This window comes from Pan troglodytes, chromosome 5 (genome assembly GCF_028858775.2).
Source record: "Pan troglodytes isolate AG18354 chromosome 5, NHGRI_mPanTro3-v2.0_pri, whole genome shotgun sequence".
Lineage (NCBI taxonomy): Eukaryota > Metazoa > Chordata > Mammalia > Primates > Hominidae > Pan > Pan troglodytes.
The window spans coordinates 121,546,597-121,574,156 of record NC_072403.2 but is presented as its reverse complement, the minus strand read 5'-3'; the positions used below and the strand labels follow the sequence as shown (position 1 = coordinate 121,574,156).

General features: G+C 39.2%; 1 protein-coding gene across 18 annotated transcripts in view; it reads left to right on the top strand.

The window, feature by feature from the left end:
- AK9 (adenylate kinase 9) overlaps window positions 1–27,560 on the top strand; it is a 196,285-nt gene that overhangs the window by 32,337 nt on the left and 136,388 nt on the right. For 8 of the 18 annotated variants that reach the window (XR_010157762.1, XM_016956141.4, XM_016956140.3 and 5 more), the window contains 5 exons: window positions 1,619–1,747; window positions 13,833–13,907; window positions 16,905–17,003; window positions 25,181–25,320; window positions 25,415–25,595. Coding sequence is in view for 17 of the 18 variants with exons in the window: in XM_016956141.4 (XP_016811630.2) it covers window positions 1,619–1,747; window positions 13,833–13,907; window positions 16,905–17,003; window positions 25,181–25,320; window positions 25,415–25,595 (624 nt within the window). In the remaining variant the exon portion in view is untranslated. The remainder of the gene's footprint in view (window positions 1–1,618; window positions 1,748–13,832; window positions 13,908–16,904; window positions 17,004–25,180; window positions 25,321–25,414; window positions 25,596–27,560) is intronic. The other 10 variants (XM_054686878.1, XM_054686880.2, XM_009451815.4 and 7 more) reach the window with 3 other exon arrangements.

Genomic DNA, 27,560 nt, shown 5'->3' with positions numbered 1-27,560 from the left:
CTAATACATGCTGGATAGCCTAAGTCTAACCCTTTGCCCTGTTTTATTTTCCTTATAGCACTTATCACTTTCTGAAATTATGTTACTTTTGTTACTTGCTTATTATCTGTCTGCCCCACTGAATGAAAACTCTATGCAGCAGGGACTGTCTCCAGTGCCTGATAGTGGGTACTTAATATGAAGATGTGTAATGGCTGAATGAATGAACACCAGTGTGCTAGCAAAGCCCTCTACTAGGGAGAGAAGAATGGTAGCTTCTTTTGGAAAAGACGTGTATTGAGCCACTTTGAAATGTATAACCTTTGGTCCAGTAATTCTACTTGTAGGAACTATTCTAAGGGAAAATATTAGCCATATAAAGATTTATCTATGAAGCTACTTATTGCAACATTATTTGTAATTGTGAAAAGCCTGAAACATTGTTGTCCAACTATAGAGTAATTAAATAATTGTACATTCAAGGAAATTAATATATTATTTGACTATTAAAATAATACTTAAAACAGGTTATAAAATGGCTTATATAGAGAATATGGCTCAAGTAAAATATGTATGTGTGTACATTGATTAAAAATGGGAAAGAATGAATAATTAGCATCATAAATATGATATGGAACACTTATCCTGTGCCAGGCCCTGGGATGAGAACTTTTACACACGCTGTTCCCTCTACCTTAAAATGTTCTTTCTCTAGAAACTTGTGTGGCACATGTTCTCACTCATAGGTGAGAATTGAATAATGAGAACACTTGGACACAGGAAGGGGAACATCACACACCGGGGCCTGTCAGGGGGTAGGGGGAGGCAGGAGGGATAGCATTAGGAGATATACCTAATGTAAATGACGAGTTAATGGGTGTAGCACACCAACATGGCACATGTATACATATGTAACAAACCTGCATGTTGTGCACACATACCCTAGAACTTAAAGTATAATTTAAAAAAAAAAAGAAAGAAACTTGTGTGGCAGTTCTCTCTCCCTTATTTCCTTCAGATTTCAACTCAAATTCCATTTCTCTAGATAACCCTTTCATGACCACTTGATGTAAACAGCATCTTCTCCCACCACTCTTCATCCATGCTACCCTGCTTTATTTTTCTTCCTAGTACTTACCACCACCTAATATATTATATATTTATTTGTGTACTTGTTTATGCTGCCTTCCTCAACTGCAATGTGTGTGAGTGCTATGAGCCCAGGGTGTTAGTTGGTTTTGTTCACTGTTCTATCCCAAATCCTTAGAATAGTGCCTGATGCATAGAAGGCACTCAGTAAATTCTTGAATGAATGAACTACAAGCTCAGGTGTTCACAGGAAATCTAATTTCTCTATTTTGTCTCTGAAAATCTGATGTTCTTCCCCTACTCGTCCCTATTTATTGGGGAACAAACAGAAATGAGTAAATATCCAGGTCAATTTAAAGCTTTATTCCATCTGATGAAGACCCGTTAGGAGTCTTCCATTCTCTTAAATAAAAATCCTTAATCTTTAATCGTCCCCTCCCCCTGCTTCTCACCCCAAAATGATATCTAGGTGTAAGGAGTGGGGAATGTGGCTTGTAAATTGAATAGTCATTGACCTAAAGATATTTGAAATCTCTTCTTTTCCATTTAGGCATTTATTGCCGAAATGCAGATGGTGGCTGAAATTCTTCATCATCTAGTTCAGAGGCCTGAAGATTATTTGGAAAATGTTGAAAACATTGTTAAGCTTTATAAGGAAACAATTCTCCAAAATTTAGAAGTAAGAACAAAATATATTGCTGAAAATGAATATTGATATTTGTGTTTCATCACTGGTTAAGTAGCTTTCACATGTCTTCATCCCCATGTGTTATTATCTGTCTGATTCTCCCCTTGAGCTTTGTAGAAAGCTGTCAGAAAAAGGCCTCCATCCCAAAGACTGTTTCCCAGAACAATATTATTTTACTCTTACAAAGCAACTCTGTTACTGCAAAGTGACAAATGAACTGCATTTTTCAAAAGCCAGTGAGGAAATTCCTTTATAGATGGGAGTTGGGAAATTCATGTTAAAAGACTATGTTATAAAAGCGTTTTCAATCTGTAAGTTATAGCTTTATCAAAACAAATATACATTTAAGGTACACCTTTTGTTTAAAAGGAATTGTTCATTTAGTTAAATTGCAATCTAAAGAATTTGTTACACTGATTGGTCTATGGTTATCCCATTATATGTAAACATGGTAAGACCATTATATAATGTAATAGGAAGGTTTTAATTAAAATAATTAGTATTTTTAAAGTATGATGACTGAGATTACAAGTGGCAAAAAGCATATTTTATATGGTAAAAAGTCCAGTTAAGACTCTACCAAATGTAATCATTTGTGTTGGAGATTTAGTCAACAAACATTTATTGAACTTGCGCATTTAGCCAGACTCTATGCTAAGCAACAGAACTGTGAAGACAAATAAAACACAGTCCTCCAATTGCCTGTTCCCATATGATAGAGAAACTAAAGAATGTGTTTCATGCTGTCTCACAGTGTTTATATTATTTTAAAGATAAATGAGTGGATCATTTTCATTCTCAACATCCATCCCCCAAAATGAGAACCACACTTAATTGCTTTCATATATATGACTTCTATTCCTCCCCACCTCTCCTATCACTGGCTTATAAACGTAGCTTCTGAAGCGTGAAGTACACGACTATCAATAACATCCTTTCTTCCTTCAATAAAAGTATCTTGACTACTCCTTAAGTGGCTGGCACTGGGTATGAAATAAAGCCAAATTAGAATCAGATTCAGAAAGTAGAAAATTGTATTTATGGGGGGAAAATGCAGAGGTTATCTTTTTAAGAACAAGCACCAGGTTATACTTCCTCACATTTGGGCAGTGCAGTGCCCAAAGTCTGGCAAGCAGTAAATACTTAACAAATGTTCATCAGCACAAATGACAAGATACAAAGGAAAAAGAATGATAGCTTCAATTTCATTAAATGTACAACTTCCGGAAATTAAATAGATGAAACCACACTCAAACTAAAAGACAATAAACTGGAAAAATATTCACGTTAACTATGATGAAAGATTTAAAGCTTTGATATATTAAAAGGTCATAGAAATGATTTTTTAAAAACCTGTAAGTTCACTCTGTCTTGAGATAAATGGACAACAAATATGAGCAATTAACAAAAATGAAGAATGATAAGCCTGTAAAAAAAATGTTCAGCTTCACTGATAATAAAGAAATGCTAATCTAAGTAATGAAATATCATTTCCATGATGAAAATTTAAAAGATGAACAGGTAGTAAGAATTCCTGATGCTAGCAAGGATATGGTAAAGAACTCTTATACCCCAAATATGAATTTGTGTGGCCATCCTTTGACAGGTTGTCCACAAAAACACCCAGAAGTAGAAAACTTCTAGGCCCTGCAGCAAAATATAGATAAGAATTCATTGCCCTAGTGCAACAAAGCAGTATTTCAAAGCCAAGAACCTAGACTTTAGGCCTAGATGACACTTGCTGAATAGCCAAGCAATTGCCTTATATGTTGAGGGAGGAGACCCATAAAGGGTAAGACCCTACAATTCCAGTCTCCTCTGACCTGGCTGAGATGTTACTTCACTTTTAGACCAAGACCACTAAAGTTCAGTGTGTCTCCAAGAGATACAAGGAAAGCAAGCAGGAGCAAACTGAGCTGCATCACTTTCTGGTATACATTCTGCAAACTGCTTCAGGGCTAAGCCAACACCATGTTCCCATTTTGGCCTGTCTTTGAATCCCAACTCAACTCCTGGTGCAGGTATCCATTTCCTTAAGAGTGTTGATACTCTCCAACTTAGTAGTTCACTCTTAAGATTGAATCTAGCTTAAGGAAACAGTAAAAAATATAGAACAGGACGGGCGCGGTGGCTCATGCCTGTAATCCTAGCTCTTTGGGAGGCCAAGGGGGGTGGATTGCCTGAGCTCAGGAGTTCGAGACCAGCCTGGGCAACATGGTGAAACCCCATCTCTACTAAAATCCAAAAAACAGCCAGGCATGGTGGTGCAAACCTGTAATCCCAGCTACTTGGGAGGCTGAGGCAGGAGAATTGCTTGAACCCAGGAGACAGAGGTTGTGGTGAGCTGAGATTGTGCCTCCAACCTGGATGACAGAGCAAGACTCTGTCTCAAAAAAGAAAAAATGTATATATATTATATATAAAACAATGCGATGTGAAGCCTTGTTCAAAACATGATTATTTATTGGTAAGTGAATAATGCTGATATAATCTGTTGTCGGTCTAGAGGAAAACACGTGGAATCTAACCTCACACAATATTGTGAAAAACAAAATACACTGGATAAACAGATGATTTTGTTCAAACTTGCAATAAGGAGAATGTTCATTAATAAGGACCTTCTAAAAGCAATGGAAGAGAGCTGGGTTTTATGGAAGCAGGTAAACAAGGGAGCCATCCTTGAGTCATGAGAAAAGATGGAGACAGACTTTATCTGAGTCCTTGAGGAAGGATGGAGGTGGGTCTTATTTCTCAGCCATCCCTGCTTTCCAGGAACACAGGGCTCAGAGTTCAACATTGTTGATGTACACAAATAAAATCCAGTAGATATTGGATTTTGTATTAAAAATAAAAACAAATAGTAGAAGAAAATTTAGAAGAATATTAATATAATCTTGAGATAAAGAAAATCTAATTTAGGCCGGGTGTGCGGGCTCATGCCTGTAATCCCAACACTTTGAGAGGCCAAGGTGGGCAGATCACTTGAGCCCAAGAGTTCAAGACCAGCCTGTGCCACATGGCAAAAAACATGGTGAAACCCTGTCTCTACAAAAGAGAGAGAGAGAGAGAAAAAAATCTAAACAAGAAAGGAAATCTACAAGTAATGAAAATGTATATTTGATTATAAAAATATTTTATCTTGCTGAAGATACCATAAATACATTCAAAAGATAAATCATAGAAAGGAAAAATGTTTGCAATCCACATGCCAGATAAGGGTTAAAAACTTTCCGTGAATGTCAGAGAAAGGAAACAATCCAAAAGAAAAATGCATAGAGGCTATGATAAGGCAGTTTACAGAGATGCATATCTGAATGCTGAACCTCGCCACAGGAATAAAAAGTAAAATAAACTGATTCCGTTTTTTAACTCAGTTTGGCAGAAATTTAAAAGCTAAGATAACCAGTGATGGCAAGAAGAAATGAACCTTCTCATACATTGCGGGTTAGGGCTTTGAATTGCCACCACCTTTGGAAAAACAACTGGCTATACCTACTTGTATTAATATTAAAACCTACTTTTGCCAGGCGTGTTGGCTCATGCCTGTAATCCCAGTACTTTGGGAGGCGGAGACGGGTGGATCACCTGAAGTCAGGAGTTCGAGACCAGCCTGGCCACCATGGTGAAACCGCCTCTCTACTAAAAATACAAAAATCAGCCAGGCATGGTGGCAGGCACCTATAATCCCAGCTACTCAGGAGGCTGAGGCAGGAGACTCACTTGAACCCAGTGGGTGGAGGTTGCAGTGAGCCAAGATCATGCCATGCAGTCCAGCCTGGGTGACAGTGAAACTCCGTCTCGAAAACAAAAAAAAAACACCTACTTTTACAAATCTGGCCCATATATCCAATATATCAGGATATACCAAAGGATATTCTGTGTTACTGAACATTTATATGTGTGCATATATTTATATCAGTGAGGTGAATGGTTGTATAAAAAGACGCACTGGGTTGTGCGGGCAGCATGGAGGAGCAGGGAGAAGTCGTGTTAACTGTTTCTATGTACTTTTTTGCATTCCTTCACTGGTTGCAGTTAGTACAAGTTATTTTTGTAATTATTAAAGAAGAAAGTAATTTTTAAAACTTTCATAAAAAGAAATGCTTGAAAATAACTAATAAAATATTGTAACATACCTAAATGTCAAACAGCAGAAGAATATGAAATAAATTATGCTATATCCACAGTACATAATCTTATAAAACCATTAAAATGTTACATTGACAGTGATCTTATAAAAAGTATAGGGGAAGTTTAGTTATAATGTTAAGTGAAAAAGTAAGCTCCATTATGATCTCGAACTCCTGAGCTGTGGGTTTGTCATAAATAGCTCTTATTATTTTGAGATGCATCCCATCAATACCTAGTTTATTGAGAGTTTTCAGCATGAAGGGCTGTTGAATTTTTTTGAAGGCCTTTTCTGCATCTATTGAGATAATCATGTGGTTTTTGTCTTTGGTTCTGTTTATATGATGGATTACATTTATTCATTTGCGTATGTTGAACCAGCCTTGCATCCCAGGGATGAAGCCAACTTGATCGTGGTGGATAAGCTTTTTGATGTGCTGTTGGATTCAGTTTGCCAGTATTTTATTGAGAATTTTTGCATCGATGTTCATCAGGGATCTTGGTCTAAAATTCTCTTTTTTTATTGTGTCTCTGACAGGCTTTGGTATCAGGATGATGCTGGCCTCATAAAATGAGTTAGGGAGGATTCCCTCTTTTTCTATTGATTGGAATAATTTCAGAAGGAATGGTACCAGCTCCTCTTTGTACCTCTGGTAGAATTTGGCTGTGAATCCATCAGGTCCTGGACTTTTTTTGGTTGGTAGGCTATTAATTATTGCCTCAATTTCAGAGCCTGTTATTGATCTATTCAGGAATTCAGCTTCTTCCTGGTTTAGTCTTGGGAGGGTGTATATGTCCAGGAATTTATCCATTTCTTCTAAATTTTCTAGTATTTATAGTATTCTCTGATGGTAGTTTGCATTTCTGTGGGATCGGTGGTGATATCCCCTTTATCATTTTTTATTGCATCTATTTGATTTTTCTCTCTTTTCTTCTTTATTAGTCTTGTTAATGGTCTATCAATTTTGTTGATCTTTTCAAAAAACCAGCTTCTGGATTCATTGATTTTTTTGAAGAGTTTTATGTGTCTCTATCTCCTTCAGTTCTGCTCTGATCTTAGTTGTTTCTTGCCTTCTGCTAGCTTTTGAATTTGTTTGCTCTTGCTTCTCTAGTTCTTTTCATTGTGATGTTAGGTTGTCAATTTTAGATCGTTCCTGCTTTCTCTTGTGGGCATTTAGTGCTATAAATTTCCCTCTAAGCACTGCTTTGAATATGTCCCAGAGATTCTGGTATGTTGTGTCTTTGTTCTCATTGGTTTCAAAGAACATCTTTATTTCTGCCTTCATTTCGTTATGTACCCAGTAGTCATTCAGAAGCAGGTTGTTCAGTTTCCATGTAGTTCTGCGGCTTTTAGTGAGTTTCTTTTTTTTTCTTTTAATTTTATTATTATTAGTCTTTAAGTTTTAGGGTACATGTGCACAACGTGCAGGTTTGTTACATATGTATACATGTGCCATGTTGGTGTGCTGCACCCATTAACTCGTCACTTAGCATTAGGTATATCTCCTAATGCTATCCCTCCCCACTCCCCCACCCCACAACAGTCCCCAGTGTGTGATGTTCCCATTCCTGTGTCCATGTGTTGTCATTGTTCAATTCCCACCTATGAGTGAGAACATGCAGTGTTTCGTTTTTTGTCCTTGCGATAGTTTGCTGAGAATGATGATTTCCAGCTTCATCCATGTACCTACAAAGGACATGAACTCATCATTTTTATGGCTGCATAGTATTCCATGGTGTATATGTGCCACATTTTCTTAATCCAGTCTGTCGTTGTTGGACATTTGGGTTGGTTCCAAGTCTTTGCTATTGTGAATAGTGCCACTGTAAACATACATTTGCATGTGTCTTTATAGCAGCATGATTTATAATCCTTTCGGTATATACCCAGTAATGGGATGGCTGGGTCAAATGGTATTTCCAGTTCTAGATCCCTGAGGAATCACAACACTGACTTCCACAATGGTTGAACTAGTTTACAGTCCCACCAACAGTGTAAAAGTGTTCCTATTTCTCCACATCCTCTCCATCACCTGTTGTTTCCTGACTTTTTAATGATCACCATTGTAACTGGTGTGAGATGGTATCTCATTGTGGTTTTGAACTGCATTTCTCTGATGACCAGTGATGATGAGCATTTTTTCATCTGTTTTTTGGCTGCATAAATGTCTTCTTTTGAGAAATGTCTTTGCATATCCTTTCCCCACTTTTTGATGGGGTTGTTTGTTTTTTTCTTGTAAATTTGTTTGAGTTCATTGTAGATTGTGGATATTAGCCCTTTGTCAGATGAGTAGGTTGCGAAAATTTTCTCCCATTCTGTAGGTTGCCTATTCACTCTGATGGTAGTTTCTTTTGCTGTGCAGAAGCTCTTTAGTTTAATTAGATCCCATTTGTCAATTTTGGCTTTTGTTGCCATTGCTTTTGGTGTTTTAGACATGAAGTCCTTGCCCATGCCTATGTCCTGAATGGTATTGCCTAGGTTTGCTTCTAGGTTTTTTATGGTTTTAGGTCTAACATTTAAGTCTTTAATGCATCTTGAATTAATTTTTGTATGAGGTGTAATGAAGGGATCCAGTTTCAGCTTTCTACATATGGCTAGCCAGTTTTCCCAGTACCATTTATTAAATAGGGAATCCTTTCCCCATTTCTTGTTTTTGTCAGATTTGTCAAAGATCAGATAGTTGTAGATCTGCGGCATTATTTCTGAGGCCTCTGTTCTGTTCCATTGGTCTATATCTCTGTTTTGGTACCAGTACCACACTGTTTTGGTTACTGTAGCCTTGTAGTATAGTTTGAAGTCAGGTAGCGTGATGCCTCCAGCTTTGTTCTTTTGGCTTAGGATTGCCTTGGCGATGCGGGCTCTTTTTTGGTTCCATATGAACTTTAAAGTAGTTTTTTCCAATTCTGTGAAGAAAGTCATTGGTAGCTTGATGGGGATGGCATTGAATCTATAAATTACCTTGGGCAGTATGGCCATTTTCACGATATTGATTGTTCCTACCCATGAGCATGGAATGTTCTTCCATTTGTTTGTGTCCTCTTTTATTTCATTGAGCAGTGGTTTGTAGTTCTCCTTGAAGAGGTCCTTCACATCCCTTGTAAGTTGGATTCCTAGGTATTTTATTCTCTTTGAAGCAATTGTGAATGGGAGTTCACTCATGATTTGGCTCTCTGTCTGTTATTGGTGTATAAGAATGCTTGTGATTTTTATACATTGATTTTGTATCCTGAGACTTTGCTGAAGTTGCTTATCAGCTTGAGGAGATTTTGGGCTGAGACAATGGGGTTTTCTAGATATACAATCATGTCATCTGCAAACAGGGACAATTTGACTTTCTCTTTTCCTAATTGAATACCCTTTATTTCCTTCTCCTGCCTGATTGCCCTGGCCAGAACTTCCAACACTATGTTGAATAGGAGTGGTGAGAGAGGGCATCCCTGTCTTGTGCCAGTTTTCAAAGGGAATGCTTCCAGTTTGTGTCCATTCAGTATGATATTTGCTGTGGGTTTGTCATAGATAGCTCTTATTATTTTGAGATATGTCCCATCAATACCTAATTTATTGAGAGTTTTTAGCGTGAACGGTTGTTGAATTTTGTCAAAGGCCTTTTCTGCATCTATTGAGATAATCATGTGGTTTTTGTCTTTGGTTCTGTTTATATGTTGGATTACATTTATTGATTTGCGTGTGTTGAACCAGCCTTGCATCCCAGGGATGAAGCCCACTTGATCATGGTGGATAAACTTTTTGATGTGCTGCTGGATTCAGTTTGCCAGTATTTTATTGAGGACTTTTTGCATCGATGTTCATCAAGGATATTGGTCTAAAGTTCTCTTTTTTTGTTGTGTCTCTGCCAGTCTTTGGTATCAGGATGATGCTGACCTCATAAAATGAATTAGGGAGGATTCCCTCTTTTTCTATTGATTGGAATAGTTTCAGAAGGAATGGTACCAGCTCCTCTTTGTACCTCTGGTAGAATTTGGCTGTGAATCCATCTGGTCCTGGACTCTTTTTGGTTGGTAAGCTATTGATTATTGCCTCAATTTCAGAGCCTGTTATTGGTCTATTCAGAGATTCAACTTCTTCCTGGTTTAGTCTTGGGAGGGTGTATGTGTCGAGGAATTTATCTATTTCTTCTAGATTTTCTAGTTTATTTGTGTAGAGGTATTTATAGTATTCTCTTATGATAGTTTCTATTTCTGTGGGATTGGTGGTGATATCCCCTTTATCATTTTTTATTGTGTCTATTTGATTCTTCTCTCTTTTCTTCATTAGTCTTGCTAGCATTCTATCAATTTTGTTGATCTTTTCAAAAAACTAGCTCCTGGATTCATTAATTTTTTGAAGGATTTTTTGTGTCTCTATTTCCTTCAGTTCTGCTCTGATCTTAGTTATTTCTTACCTTCTGCTAGCTTTTCAATGTGTTTGCTCTTGCTTTCCTAGTTCTTTTAATTGTGATGTTAGGGTGTCAATTTTAGATCTTGCCTGCTTTCTCTTGTGGGCATTTAGTGCTATAAATTTCCCTCTACTCACTGCTTTGAATGTGTCCCAGAGATTCTGGCATGTTGTGTCTTTGTTCTCGTTGGTTTCAAAGAACATCTTTATTTCTGCGTTCATTTCATTATGTACCCAGTAGTCATTCAGGAGCAGGTTGTTCAGTTTCCATGTAGTTGAGTGGTTTTGAGTGAGTTTCTTAATCCTGAGTTCTAGTTTGATTGCACTGTGGTCTGAGAGACAGTTTGTTATAATTTCTGTTCTTTTACATTTGCTGAGGAGTTCTTTACTTCCAACTATGTGGTCAGTTTTGGAGTAGGTGTGGTGTGGTGCTGAGAGGAATGTATATTCTGTTGATTTGGGGTGGAGAGTTCTTTAGATGTCTATTAGGTCCGCTTGTTGCAGAGCTGAGTTCAATTCCTGGGTATCCTTGTTAACTTTCTGTCTCGTTGATCTGTCTAATGTTGACAGTGGGGTGTTAAAGTCTCCCATTATTATTGTGTGGGAGTCTAAGTCTCTTTGTAAGTCACTAAGGACTTGCTTTATGAATCTGGGTTCTCCTGTATTGGGTGCATATATATTTAGGATAGTTAGCTCTTATTGTTGAATTGATCCCTTTACCATTATGTAATGGCCTTCCTTGTCTCTTTTGATCTTTGTTGGTTTCAAGTCTGTTTTATCAGAGACTAGGATTGCAACCCCTGCCTTTTTTTGTTTTCCATTTTCTTGGTAGATCTTTCTCCATCCCTTTATTTTGAGCCTATGTGTGTCTCTGCACGTGAGATGGGTCTCCTGAATACAGCACACTGATGGGTCTTGACTCTTTATCCAATTTGCCAGTCTGTGTCTTTTAATTGGAGCATTTAGCCCATTTACATTTAAAATTAATATTGTTATGTGTGAATTTGATCCTGTCATTATGATGTTAGCTGGTTATTTTGCTCATTAGTTGATGCAGTTTCTTCCTAGCCTTGATGCTCTTTACAACTTGGCATGTTTTTTCAGTGACTGTTACTGGTTGTTCCTTTCCATGCTTAGTGTTTCCTCAGGAGCTCTTGTAAGGCAGGCCTGGTGGTGACAAAATCTCTCAGCATTTGATTGTCTGTAAAGGATTTTATTTCTCCTTCAGTTATGAAGCTTAGTTTGGCTGGATATGAAATTCTGGGTTGAAAATTCTTTTCTTTAAGAATGTTGAATATTGGCCCCCACTCTCTTCTGGCTTGTGGAGTTTCTGCCAAGAGATCCACTGTTAGTCTGATGGGCTTCTCTTTGTGGGTAACCCAGCCTTTCTCTCTGGCTGCCCTTAACATTTTTTCCTTCATTTTAACCTTGGTGAATCTGACAATTATGTGTCTTGGGGTTGCTCTTCTCAAGGAGTATCTTTGTAGCGTTCTCTGTATTTCCTGAATTTGAATGTTGGCCTGCCTTGCTAGGTTGGGGAAGTTTTCCTGGATAATATCCTGAAGAGTGTTTTCCAACTTAGGTCTGTTCTCCCCGTCACTTTCAGGTACACCAATCAAACTTAGGTTTGGTCTTTTCACATAGTCCCATATTTCTTGGAGGCTCTTTCATTTCTTTTTACTCTTTTTTTTCTAAACTTCTTGCTTCATTTCATTCATTTGATCTTCAATCACTGATACCCTTTCTTCCACTTGATTGAATCAGCTACTGAAGCTTGTGCATGCATCACGTAGTTCTCATGCCATGGTTTTCAGCTCCATCATGTCATTTAAGGTCTTGTCTACCCTGTTTATTCTAGTTAGCCATTCGTCTAACCTTTTTTCAAGGTTTTTACCTTCCTTGTAATGGGTCCGACATCCTCCTTTAGCGCAGAGAAGTTTGTTATTACCGACCTTCTGAAGCCTACGTCTGTCAACTCGTCAAAGTCATTCTCCATCCAGCTTTGTTCCATTGCTGGCAAGGGGCTGCAATCCTTTGGAGGATTAGAGGCACTCTGGTTTTTAGAATTTTCAGCTGTTCTGCTCTGGTTTCTCCCCATCTTTGTGATTTTATCTACCTTTGGTCTTTGATGATGGTGACTTACAGATGGGGTTTTGGTGTTAATGTCCTTTTTGTTGATGTTGATGCTACTCTTTTCTGTTTGTTAGTTTTCCTTCTAACAGTTAGGACCCTCAGCTGCAGGTCCTGTTGTAGTTTGCTGTTGGAGTTTGCTGGAGGTCCACTCTATGGATACCCTGTTTGCCTGGGTATCACCAGCGAACGCTGTAGAACAGAATATCAAATATTGCAGAACAGCAAATGTTGCTGCCTGATCCTTCCTCTGGAAGCTTCATCTCAGAGGGGCTCTTGGCTGTATGAGGTGTCAGTCAGCCCCTACTGGGAGGTGTCTCCAAGTTAGGCTACTCAAGGGTCAAAGACCCACTTGAGGAGGAAGTCTCTCCATTCTCAGAGCTCAAACTCTGTGCTGGGAGAACCACTGCTGTCTTCAAAGCTGTCAGACAGGGACGTTTAAGTCTGCACAAGTTTCTGCTGCCTTTTGTTCAGCTATGCCCTGCCCCCAGAGGTGGAGTCTACAGAGGCAGGCAGGCCTCTTTGAGCTGTGGTGGGCTCCACCCAGTTTGAGCTTCTGGCTGCTTTGTTTACCTAGTCAAGCCTCAGCAATGGCGGATGCCCCTCGCCCAGCCTGGCTGCTGCCTCGCAGTTGGATCTTGGACTGCTGTGCTAGCAGTGAGCAAGGCTCCGTAGGCATGGGGCGCTCTGAGCCATGCGCAGGATATAATCTCCTGGTGTGCCATTTGCTAAGACTGTTGGAAAAGCGCAGTATTAGGGCAGGAGTGTCCCGATTTTCCAGATACCCGTGGAAACAGTTTCCCTTGGCTAGGAAAGGGAAATCCCCCCACCCCTTGTGCTTCCCAGGTGAAGTGATGCCCTGCCCTGCTTCGGCTCACCCTCCATGGGCTGCACCCACTGTCCAACCAGTCCCATTGAGATGAACCAAGTACCTCAGTTGGAAATGCAGAAATCACCCATTTTCTGCATCGATCACGCTGGGAGCTGTAGACCGGAACTATTCCTATTTGGCCATCTTGGAACGATCAAAATACGTTGTATCTTCTAAATGATGCTAGTATCTATGTGAAGAAAGTCTGTGACTTAAAGTTTAATCAGATGCTTCCATGGTTTAGAAACCAAATAGCAAAGCTATGAACATATGCAGATAGATGCCCCAAAACATTTTGTATTGGAAAAAACATTAAGGCATCAAAGTAGAGAAAAAAGATTTTTTTTAACAGGAAAATAAAATTCATGGTGAGAAGATTAGTTTGAGCTTTTGCAAAAGATCTCTTGAGCATTGAAAATAACATACATTATAGCATGTATAAGGCAAACAATTTACTTTAAATATATCTGCACAGTATATTAAGATTCTGATCTTGTATTCAGTTTTTCTAGTGATCCTGTATTATAAAGTTTCTTTTCTATTATCTGCAGGAAGTAATGGCTGAACACAATCCCCAGTATCTCATTGAGCTAAATGGAAATAAACCAGCAGAGGAGCTCTTTATGGTGAGTGCAGTGTTAAGCAGGAATACTTCACAGCGTGGAAAATTTAAATCTATTGACAGTATTGTACTTCTTTTAATAAACAGAAGCATATTTATATTTGAACACCATTTATCTTTGAACAATCTGTCTTAACACTTAAAATTTTGATGTTCTGTTTATTCGTCTGTCCATTTTAAAATCAAAACTACATTCGAATTTAAAATCTCTTTCAAAAGGCGTCTCAAAGAAAAGTAAAAGCAATGGTAACCAAAAGCACACGAGAAGATGCTGAACATCATTAGTCATTAGGGAAAGGCAGGTCAAAACCATAATGGGGAACCCCTTTTACCTTCTAGGTTGACCAAAGTAAAAACAAACAAACATAAAACAAATAATAAAAAGTGTTGGTGAAGATGTGGAGAAATTGGAACCCAAAAATGTTTTACAAAAATAATTCAATAATACAAAAATATAGTAACTATCTCTTAAATGTCAAATAAGTGTCTGGCATTATAATGGGCTCTAGGGATAAAGATAGGAAGGAGGCAGAAGGGTCCACACATCTCTCTGCTCATGCAGTATCCAATATGTTGGGGAAAATAAATCTCTAGAGAGCAGTTTGTGTTACAGTCAGGGATACACATGCATGGTATTATAGCAGTTCATAGCATAAAGACAAAACCTAGTCTGGTAAGGAGGACCACCAGTCTGAAACTATGTTTAAATAGAAACTTAAAGGACCAGTAAGAACTAGACCTTGAAGACAAGGGGAGGTGAGGGAAGTGAGACAGTGTTCCATGCTGAGGGAAGAGTCTGTGTCAAGGACCCAGAGGCCAGAAAGAGCATAGTGATTTGCAGGTACTGAATATAGGACTGGAACGTAGGAGGATGGGGCCGGAGGGGTGGAATAGAGCCAAGACTAGAAATAAGAAGGGGTTGCACCAAGAAAGACCTTGTAAACCATAGTAAGGAGTTTAGACCTCAACATGAGGGAATAGGCATCCAGTGAAAGGTTTTAAGCCAGAAAGTACAGATGATCCTATTTCTGTTTAAGAAAGTTCGCTCCGTTCCAAGCAAGGAAAAAAACGAAAGGAGAATCAAATTGGTGGTAGGAAAACTAGTTTTGGCTTTTGCCATTAATCAGGTATGAGATAGTGGCCTAACCTAGGGTAGTGACCACAGGAATGGACAGAAAAGGACAGATCTGAGAGACATTTAAGAAATCTACTTGACAGGACTTGGTGAGTAACTTAATATGGGAATTAAGGGAGAGAGAAAAGTCAAATATAATGCCCAGATTTCTGGCTTGATCTGACTGGTGGCAGCATGGTAACAGCGCATGCTAGTGGTGGAGCCACCTCAGGGAGAAGCTCCTCACTTCGGACATGCTCTTGCCAAGATCACCTGTGATCTCATGACCAAAGTCACTGCTCATTTTTCAGTCTTCATCTAATTCAATCTATAATAGAAGCAGCATTTGACACAACAGATCACTTCTTTTTTTCTGCACCCTTCTTCCCTTGGCTTCTTGGACCCCACACCACAGTAGTTCCATTACACCTCACTTCACACTCTAATTCGCTAACCTGCAGTGTTGCAGGACCCCAGAGTTCACAAGGCATGAGCCCTTCTCTGTTTACCCTCACTCGTTAAGAGATTTCATTCAGTTAGTAGCTTTAGATATCTTCTAACCACTGACATCTCTTAAATTCATGATGCTGTATCAGATCTTTCCCCTGAATTCCACACTTGTATACTTAATGGCTGCTCAACTGCTGTTTTTCCAATTGGATGTCTGCTAGTCATTTCAGATTTAAGTGTGCAAGATAGAACTTCACCACCACCACCCTGCCCCCAATGTGCTTCTCCCACCATTCTCCTTTTTCAGTAAATGCAAAAACCACCCAGCCAGCTGCCCTCCTTGACTTTTTTTTCTCACATCCCACATCCCATTCACCAGCATATACAGCAGGCTTCTCCTTCAAAATATGGCCAGAATTCTACCACTTTTTACTACCTGGGACACACTTTCCTCAAGGTAGAGGGCAGAAGCTCCAAGGGGCCTGGCTGGAACTTGCCAAACCTGTGAAGGTGCCCATGGGAACTGGTACTCTGCACTTCCACCCACATTCCATTGGCAGAGCAGGCGACATGGAGAAGCTTGACATTAGTGGAATAAGGAAGTGTACTCCACCCAGAATGAACTAGGGAATTAATCAGTGAAGGTTGCATTGTAACACAGTCTGTCACAGGCTACCACACACCATCAGGATTTTGGCCATCTCACTATCTCCCATCTCATGATCTATGTGCTGGCCTCTTTTATTTTTCCAGATTCTTCCATGTAGTGTCTGCATTAATTTCCTGGGGTTGCCATAACAAAGTGCCACAAACTGGTAGCTTAAAATGACAGATATTTATTCTCTCACAGTTCTGGAGGCTAAAAGTCCAAAATCAAGGTGTTGGCAGTGCCATGCTCCTTCCAAAGTCTCTTGGGGAGGCTCTATTTTTGTTTCTTCCAGCTTCTGGTAGCTCCCGGCATTTCTTGACTTATGGCAGTAAAACTCCAATATTTGCCTCCATCTTCACATGGCAATCATCCCTTTGCCTGAAGAGGTCCCAGAGACCAAGACCTCTAAGGACATGAATATCTGGGGACCAGAGGGCAGACTGTTATGAGTTGAAATGTGTCCCTCAAAAAGATATGTTGAAGCCCTGAAGTCCAATACCTATGAATGTGACCTTATTTGGAAATAAGGTCTTTGCCTATAGATTAGGAGAAGAGACTCAGACACACAGGGAGAAGATGTTTCTGTGACAACAGAGGCAGAGATTGGAGTGATGCAAACCAAGACATACCAAGGATTGTCAGCAAACAGCCAGAAGCCAGAAGAAGCAAGCAAGGATTTGACCCAGAGTCAGGGGGAGCATGGGCTTGGCTCATAAGCCCACCACTGTTTCAGAGTATTTGAGATATTCAGATGCCAATGTAGTTAAATATCTGTTCTTTAAATCTAGATTGTTATGGATCGACTTAAATATCTGAACCTGAAAAGAGCAGCTATTCTAACCAAACTTCAGGGTGCAGAGGAAGAAATTAATGACACAATGGAAAATGTAAGTTATATGGAACTGTCTGAAAGTCTAATTTTCAATATATGTTGTGGGCAGGGTGCAGTGGCTCACACCTGTAATCCCATGGGAGGATCACTGGAGCCCAGGAGTCTGAGACCAGCCTGGATGACCTAGTCAGAACCCATCTCTACAAAAAAGAAAAAAAAAAAAGAAAGAAAGAAAAAATTAGCCAGGTGTGGTGGTATGCACCTGTAGTCTCAGCTACTCAGGAGCTGAGACAGGAGGATTGCTTGAGCCCAGGAGGTTAAGGCTGCAGTGAGCCATGATCATGCCACTGCACTCCAACCTGGGCAACAGAGCCAGATGCTATCTCAAAAAAAATTATATATATATAAATGTATATATATATTTATTCATATATATATGTATGTTGTGGCTTTAATTTGTATTCTTTTATAAAAATGGATGTGATTTCTAGGAAGAAGCTGTAATATTAGCACAATATCCTTTTAGATATTAGACACAACACAAGTTTTGAAACAAAATCATAACAATTACATGTAGGAACAGTAAAAAAAAAAAGAAATCCAAGTTCAGTTTAAAAATTTGCAGCACCAAAGAACGTGAAGACCTAAAAATTCTTAACTCTATTTCTTTAATCATTCAACCAATTTTTTTGAGTAACTAATGTGTTCCTGGCACTGATGTGCTACATATGTGATGGGTATCAGATTATAACTGCCAATTGCCAAAAGTGCCACAAGGAGTTTTAATTGGAGGATTTGACCTATTCTGAGAAGCTCAGTTTCACCTAAATGAGTAGAAATTATTTTTTAAAAACGCATACCAGGACTGGGCACAGTATCCCAGCACTTTGGAAGGCTGAGGTGGAAGGATCACTTGAGCCCAGGAGTTTCAGACCAGCCTGGGACATAGCGAGACTCTGGCCCTACAAAAAATAAAAAAAAAAATTAGGGTGGAGTTCCAAGATGGCCAAATAGGAACGGCTCCAGTCTGCAGCTCCCAGCGGGATCGATGCAGAAGATGGGTGATTTCTGCATTTCCAACTGAGGTACCTGGTTCATCTCATTGGGACTGGTTAGACAGTGGGTGCAGCCCATGGAGGGTGAGCTGAAGCAGGGCAGGGTGTTGCCTTACCCAGGAAGTGCAAGGGGTCCGGGGATTTCCCTTTCCTAGCCAAGGGAAGCCGTGACAGACTGTACCTGGGAAAAACAGGACACTCCCCGCAAATACTGTGCTTTTCCAACTGTCTTAGCAAACGGCAGCCCAGGAGTTACTATTCCGTGCCTGGCTCGGCAGGTCCCACGCCCACGGAGCCTTGCTCAGTGCTAGCGCAGCAGTCTGAGATTGAACTGTGAGGCAACACAGTTTTGGTTCATATGGAACCAAAAAAGAGCCCGCACTGCCAAGGCAATCCTAAGCAAAAAGAACAAAGCTGGAGGCGTCATGCTACCTGACTTCAAACTATACTACAAGGCTACAGTAACCAAAACAGCATGGTATTGGTACCCAAACAGAGATATAGATCAATGGATCAGAACAAAGGCCTCAGAAATAACATCACACATCTACAACCATCTGATCTTTGACAAACCTAACCAAAACAAGAAATGGGGAAAGGATTCCCTATTTAATAAATGGTACTGGGAAAACTGGCTAGCCATATGTAGAAAGCTGAAACTGGATCCCTTCCTTACACCTTATACAAAAATTAGTTCAAGATGGATTAAAGACTTAAATGTTAGACCTAAAACTGTAAAAACCCTAGAAGCAAACCTAGGCAATACCATTCAGGACGTAGGCACGGGCAAGGACTTCATGACTAAAACACCAAAAGCAATGGCAACAAAAGCCAAAATAGACAAATAGGATCTAATTAAACGAAAGAACTTCTGCCCAGCAAAAGAAACTACCATCAGAGTGAACAGGCAACCTACAGAATGGGAGAAAATTTTTGCAATCTACACATCTGACAAAGGGCTAATATCCAAAATCTACAAAGAACTTAAACAAATTTACAAGAAAAAAACAACCCCATCAAAAAGTGGGCAAAGGATATGAACTGACACTTCTCAAAAGAAGACATTTATGCAGCCAACAGACATATGAAAAAATGCTCATCATCACTGGCCATCAGAGAAATGCAAATCAAAACCACAATGAGATACCATCTCACACCAGTTAGAATGACGATCCTTAAAAAGTCAGGAAACAACAGATGCTGGAGAAGATGTGGAGAAATAGGAACACTTTTACACTATTGGTGGGAGTGTAGATCAGTTCAACCATTGTGGAAGACAGTGTGGCGATTCCTCAGGGATCTAGAACTAGAAATATCATTTGACCCAGAGATCCCATTACTGGGTATATACCCAAAGGATTAGAAATCAGGCTACTATAAGGACACATGCACACCTATGTTTATTGCGGCACTATTCACAATTACGAAGACTTGGAACCAACCCAAATGTCCATCAATGATAGACTGGATTAAGAAAATGTGGCACATATACACCATGGAATACTATGCAGCCATAAAAAAGGATGAGTTCATGTCCTTTGCAGGGACATGGATGAAACTGGAAACAATCATGGTCAGCAAACTATGGCAAGGACAGAAAACCAAACACTGCATGTTCTCACTCATAGGTGGGAATTGAACAATGAGAACATTTGGACACAGGGCGGGGAACATCACACAACATGGCCTGTCGTGGGGTGGGGTCTGGGGGAGGGATAGCATTAGGAGAAATACCTAATGTAAATGACAAGTTGATGGGTGCATCAGACCACCATGGCATATGTATACCTATGTAAAAAACCTGCACGTTGTGCACATGTACCCTAGAACTTGAAGTATAATTAAAATTTTTTTTAAAAATTAACCAGACGTGATAGCACATGCCCATCGTCCCAGCTACTTGAGAGGCTGAGGTGGGGGGATCAGCTGAGCCTAGAGGTTGAGGCTGCAGTGAGCCATGATTGTGCCACTTGCACTCCAGCCTGCGTGATAAAGCAAGACCCTGTCTCAAAAATAAAAATAAAACAAAAAACAAAAACATATGCCAGGATCATAAATAGACATAATTCAAATTTTAAAATCTTTGAAGAAAGAGGTCATTTTGTTATCCTGTATCATAACAAGATCTCAGTGGGTCAACATAACTGGAATATGTGCTGGGACCCCTGCAATATGAACTGGTGCTGAAGAGGAAGAAAAGTGGGCTTGGTCAGAACAGAGGCTGGGAAAAATAAACTGAGTACTGAGGCCTCCTGTTCTAGGTCATCAATGAAGGAAAGAGAAAAAGTATCTATAAAACCTGCAGGAAATTTCTGAGCCAGAAAGTTTGTCCTTAGAAAGTATTGCATGCATGGGGCATAGGTGTAAGGTTGTAGTTCATAAGCTGTATGACTAGGTGAACCTGCCTCCTTTTTCATAAAAGGGAAGATGTGGCTGTGTACGCTGGAGTCATTATTCATATCCCTTAAGCAGCATTTCTACCTGGCAGTCCAGACCACCTCCAAAAGAATCACCTGGGAAGCTTACTACAAACACAAATTCCTGAGGCCCAAATCCCAGACTGGTTGAACCAGACTATCTGGAGATGGAACCTGAAAATGTATTTTTACAAAATCTAGAACAAATTCCTATGCCCACTTAAGTCTGAGAACCCCTGCTTTAACTTTTGGGACACCAAAGGAGCCTGGTCAATTAAAGTTGATTAATCTACAAGTTCCTGTGTTTTTAAAGGACTTTAGATGAATAATATTCAGCTAAAGGCAGGTGATTTTTAGAGAATCAATATAATGGAAATATTTAAAGCAGTGAGTCCCAGCCCTGACTGCAAAACGGGGTCATCTAGGAAGTTTTTTAAACATTACAATGCCCAGGCCAGTTAAAACAGAATTTCTAGGGTAGGGCTCTGTCATTAAGTGAAACAAAACAAAATAGGATATGACATCAAAGGCAGAGACTACAAAAGAAAAATACAAAAAAACTTTTCTGCATCAGCACTATCAGTAGAAGCCGGGCATGGTGGCTTATGCCTGTAATCCTAGTACTTTGGGAGTCTGAGGCAGGCAGATCACTTGAGGCCAGGAGTTTGAGACCAGCCTGGCCAACACGGTAAAACCCCATCTCTACAAAAAAAAAGGAAAACACATCAATCAATAGAGTAAAAAGACAACCCACAGAAAGGAGAAGAATACTTGAAAATCACATATCTGATAGAGATTACTATGCAGAATATGTAAAGAACAACTACAACTCCACAGCAGTAAAAAAATCCAGTTCAAAAATGGGCAAAGGATTTGAATAGACATTTCTCTAAAGAAGATATATAAATAGCCAGTAAGTACATGAAAAGATGCTCAATATCACTAGCCATTAAGGAAATGCAAATCAAAACTGCAATGAGATGCCATCTCATATCCATTGGGGTGCTATTATTCAAAAAATGAGAAATAACATGTTGATGAGGAGAAATGAGAACCCTCTTGCATTGTTTGTGGGGATGTAAAATGGTGCAGCTGCTGTTTAAAATAGTTTGGTGGTTGCTAAAAAAGTTAAACATAGAATTCTCATCTATCCAGCAATTACACTTCTAGGCATTTCCCCCAAAGGATTGAAACCAGGAACTCAAACAGATACTTGTACACCAATATTTATAGCACCTTTATTCACAATAGCCAGAAGGTGGAGATAACCCAATGTCCATCAATGGATGAACTGATAAAATGTGTGTGTGTGTGTGTGTGTGTGTGTGTGTGTGTGTGTGATGGAATATTATTCAACCTTAAAGAGGAGTAAAATTCTTCTATATGATAAAATATGATCCATGAAAACATACTAAGTGAAACAAGCAAATACAAAAGGGCAAACATATGATTCCACTTATACGAGATACACAGAATAGACAAATTCATCGAGACAGAATGTAGGATAGAGGTTACCAGGGGCTGGGGGGAAGGAGAGTTATTTCATGAGTACAGAGTTCTGTTTGGGATGATGGAAAAGTTCTGGAAATGAATAGAGGTGGTGGTTGCACAACACAGTGAATATACTTAATAGCACTGAATTGTATGCTTAAAGGTGGTTACAAAAACAAATTTTATGTGATGTGTATTTTACCACAATTAAAAAAACAAAAAATAAACCCAAAAATCTTCCCTAGGAGATTCTACTATGCAGCTCAGGAAGAGAACCACTGGTTTAAAGGGGTAGGAAAGCCACAGAGACCTTACTGTAGACTCCAGCTCCCTGGTGAAGAGTGAGAGAGCTATAGCATCTGCTGAGTTGCAGGAGAGGAGGGGCTGTGCAGGTAGATGAGGACATGGGCATGGGTTTGTGCAGTAGGAGGAAGGACAGGGTCAGACTGGCACCTAGCACAGTAAAAATTTTGGCTTTCGAGTCACACAGACCTGGATTTGAATTCAGCAGTACAGCCTATCAGACCTGTGACTCTGCTTAACCTTGCTGCCCTTTATTCAATGGTATATATTTTAAAAGGAGCAACAATCCCTATGGCATCGTGTTATTGTAAAGATTACATGAGATTATGCTTTTAAAGTGCCTAGAACCAATGGTGATATTTTAAAAATTTAACAGCTGCATTGCAGGGGCAGGGTTGGCTTCATGAACTTCACACAGGACCATGTGCTTAGTTTAATACCCTGCTGCTGCAGTCCTGAAATTCTTAATAATTGTAGAACAAGGGTCCTGTAATTTTCATTTTGTTCTGGCCCTGGCAAATTAGTTTGTGCGGTGCAAGAGCATTCACCCAATCACAACAGAGCTGGCAGAAGTGCTGAAGACATTTGCCAGGCATTAACCCTTAGTTGCTGGACCATGGAAAGGTCCAGAGTTTCTTCAGCAAGAGGTTGGGTAGGAGTAGAGCTTGAGGGTAGTGGTTATAGTGGCCAACTTCCTTCTGCCCCTGCCCTGCTACCTTGGCTGTGTCTGGGGTCCCTCACATGCTCCTCTGGTTAAGTGGCTCCAGAAAGTATGCTTCTGGTCTTCTCACTGGGAGAGAAGTGGTGGGAGGGGACCAAGTGGAGTAGGAGTGGCTCTGGCACTAGCACCTTCTTTCAAAGATTTCCAACCAGTTACACTGTTTTCTGCTCTCCATTCATTCCCCTTCAGAGGTACCTGGTGTCACAGGGTCCCATGTCTTTCCAGGGTTTTGCAAAGTGAATCCACTGACTCCTTGTTGTTCTTACCCCTCCAATACCTATCTTTGCTCTACAGATATTTAGCTTTCACCTATCTGATATAAGTCAGTTACCGCTCATCCATCTGCTTTCTAACTTACAAAACTGTGTAGCTGTAACTGGTGAGCTGTCAGCCCTGATCAGCACCTCTAGTCTCTTCTCCCATTCTCTGCGTCCTCATGAGTTTCTTTTTTTTTATTCTTCTACTGTCATTTTAGTGAGGTTTTAGGAAGCAGCAAACATAAATTCATGTTTTCAGTCTGCTTTGTTTAACCAGAAGCCAGTCCTGATCATTTTTAAGCCTGTAATATCAAATTCATTCAAAAGCTCATCTTCTCCTCTCCCTTCGGCACCTGCTGAACGTGTGGCCCCATGGGCATGAAGTTGAGAGAGGAACATGGTCTGCTGTTCAAATACTTAACCTTTTAGAGAATACTTATGGTCTATTCAAATACTTTTTTCATGTATGGGCGGGAAATATGGATGATAAGGAAAGAGAGACTGCCTCCTGACCTAACTGGGCATGGTTTCAGTCCCTAGCTCATTGTCCAGGAACCCTGTGGAGAAGGCCTGTAGCTTAATGTGCTCCATGGATGAGGTTCTCAGTCTTATACAACTCTCCTAAGCATTGACAGTTTCCTTAATATTTACTATCACTTCCAGCTCTCACTTGGGAACATTCATGCAGTATCCCTGCAGTGCACATGCCTCTTTGTTCTCTGATGCTGCAGTGGTCCATGGAAGATCATAGCTCACAATCTCATCTGCATTGCATAGTCAACTCTGAAGCAAGCATATATCATGTGTGACCCACATCTGAGGGTTGGGGGGAGCAGTTTTCCCCTCGCCATTGCCCACTCTCTTCATTTTCTTTTGCTATAGCAGAATACCACAGACTAGGTAATTTATAAAGAAAATAAGTTTATTTGGTTCACAGAAATAAGTTTATTTGGAGCCTGGGAAGTCCAAGTGCATGGCACTGGCATCCGGTGAGGGCCTTTGTGCTGTGTTTCCCATTGTGGAAGGTGGAAGAACAAAAGAGTGCAAGAGCCAGAGCCAGGGCAAGAGGGGTTAACTTGCCTTTATAATAAGTCCACTCTCAAAATAACTTACCCACTCCTGAGATAAGGACATTAATCTATTCATGAGGGTGGAGCACTCGTGACCTAATCACCTCTTAACAGTCCTACCTCTTAATACCATCACAATGGCAATTAAATTTCAACCTGAGTTTTGGAGGGGACATTCAAACCATAATACTCACCATGCCATCTCTCACCAGTTTTCTCATCCCCTGGTAAGGAACCACAAGGACAGATGAACCTTTCAAGCAACCTTTCTATCATATGGGAAAGTAAGCATAAATATAAAATAAAATAAGCATGTTCCCAACTGAGAATTAGCAGTTTTCTACAGAATTTTGCGGTCTGTAGAAAAGTATTTCTTAACTTATCTGGAGGTCACCAACAGAAAGGATTGCTGATGAAGGAGACTTTAAATTTTAAGAATTAAAGAACTGCTTATAGCTAAGTAAATGCAAAAACAATCTGTACATAACATCTTAGGTATATGTGAAAGCCAAGGTAAATTAGCTGAGAATCTGGTACATTTTCCAAAAATTTTAATAAGAATTTTTCAGAATCTGTTTTCTAAGGAAGATGATAGAAAATGCACTATCTACCTTATGCTTATTTTACCATATGATAGAAATTGCTCAGTAGAATTTAAAGATTTTTTAACATAAATGTAAACTAGTTCTTTGTAAAACAAGGGTCCTGTAATTTTCAACTAGTTCAAACTAGTTCTACACTGTCTTATTAAATCAAGGACAAGTGCAGGATGTTGCAATTAAGAAAAAAGCCAAAATTTGCTTTTTAAATTATTTCTTAAATAGTAAAGCACTATAAAATTATAAATGAAATATTTAATGCTCCTAATTTCAGCAAAATTTATGCCCATATTTTTAATGTAGTATTTGCAATTCACAGGATGAGCTATTTCGTACTCTCACATCTTATAAACTTATTGCACCAAGATACAGATGGCAGAGAAGTAAATGGGGACGTACATGTCCTGTGAATTTAAAAGATGGTAACATTTATTCAGGATTACCAGATTATTCTGTGAGGTAAGTAAGATTTTCAGAACTTAATTTTAAATCTTCCTCATTAAATCTTCCTCATACATCTTTTCAGTTGTTTACTAATATGGCATATTTTAAGTTTTCTAGGTAAAATCTACTGTCTTTCATCAGAAGAAGCATTAAAACCATTTTTATTGAACCCACGTCCCTATCTGCTTCCACCTATGCCAGGACCACCATGTAAAGTATTCATACTTGGACCTCAATATTCAGGGAAAACAACACTTTGCAATATGCTTGCAGAAAATTACAAAGGAAAGGTGACTAACTAACTATCTATCTGTCTATCTATCTATCTATCTATCTATCTATCTATCTATGTCTATCTGTCATGTATCTATACTCGATTATAATTTGTAGGATTTTATTTGTACTCAGTTTTTAAAATTTCATGTTTTAATTGAATAATTGTTCCACTGGGCTTGGGGTAGGGAAGGCATTCTTTTTGTTGTTTATTGCTGCTTCCACACCAGAGTCCCTCCCTGCTTCCCAAAAGCTCCCACATGTGAATATCGTGTCATTCAGACTCTGCCACCTATTAGCTTTCTTGGTTCTACTCATCTTTTGTCCCCTGGGTTTCACTTCTCCTGGCTCACTCTCACTCTCCCCATATAATCACTCCTGTCCTAATTCTTGATGATTTCAGTATTACAAAGATGATCCTCCCAACACCTTGACACCTCCCTCAGTAATCTTGTTCTCCACTCTCAGTAAACGAAATTATTTTTAGCTTAGACAAGAGTGATAGCAGTAAAAGTGGTATGAAACAAGCATATTTGGGATATAATTTGAAGACAAAGCTGAAAGATTTGATGAGGGATTGGAATGTGGAGGAATTCTAGAAGGGGCAGTGTGGCTTGAGGATTGCCTATGCAAGAAGGAATGGCACAAGATCATGGCTAAAGACAGAGCAATTCAGGCCACAGAAAGGTGTTAGAAGTTGTTCAAAGTGCTGTTGCATTCTTTTAAGCACTGGAGTATCATTTTCTATTTGCTTTTAACTTTTTCATTGTGAAACATGACAAACATACAGAAAAGTGAAGCCCACTGAGTTACCGCAAAATGAACCCCCATATAACCACCAACCAGGTCAAATCTGGAATGTTGCCAGCACCCAGAAGCCCTCTCATGTTTCTTCTCAATACCAGTCTCCTCTCCACACAAAGGTAACCACTGCCCAGAATTTTATGGCATTCACTTCCATACTTCTCCTATGGTTTTGCCGTGGAAGCATACATCCAAATACCATAGGCTAGTTTTGCATGGTTTTTTTGAATTTTATAGACTTAAACAATTTATCTTCTTTGTGCCTGGCTTCTTTCACTTAACATTATAATTATGATATTTGTCCAGACTATTGAATGTAGCTGTAGTTTATTCATTTTTATTGTTTTATTGTATTCTGTTGATTGACTTATACCATAATGTATTTATCCACATTTGAGCACTAGTAAAACTTGGATTGATTCCAGATTGGAGTAAATAACACTACTATAAACATTCTTGTATGTGTCTCTTGGTGCACACATGGACATATGTTCAACTTGTGTAGATAATGCCAAATTGTTTTCCAAAGTAGTTCCATTATTTCACAATACTATCAGCGGTATATGAGAGTTCTGTTATTCCATATTCCTGCCAACTCTTATTATGGTCAGTCTTTCTAATTCTAGCCATTTTAGTGAGTGTATAATAGTATCTCACTGTGGTTTTAATTTGCATTTCCCTAATGACTAATGAGGTTGAACCTCTTTCATCTGTTTACTGACCATTTAAATATTCTCTTTTTGAAGTGTTTTCTCAAGTGTTTTGCCCATTTTTAGTTGTGTTTTTGTATATTATTAGTAAGAGTTGCTAATATTATCTATATACAAGTTATCTGTTGATTATAAGCATTAGGACTATTCTCTGTCTCTCTGTGGTTTGCCATTTCACTTTTCTAATGGCATCTTTTAATAAACAGAAGTTCTTTGTTTCAATGAGGAATGATTTATCAACCTTGTCTGTTATCATTAGTGCTTTTTATGTCATACTTAAGAAAATTTTTCCGCCCAAACATCATGAGGATGTTGTCCTATATTAACTGCTAAAAGCTTTATTGTTTTGACTTTCACATTTAGATATATAATCCACCTAAACTTGACTTTCTTATGATGTGAAGGACAGGGTAAGTTTTACTTTTTCCCATATAGATATTCAGTTGTTTCAGGATCATTGAAGAAAAC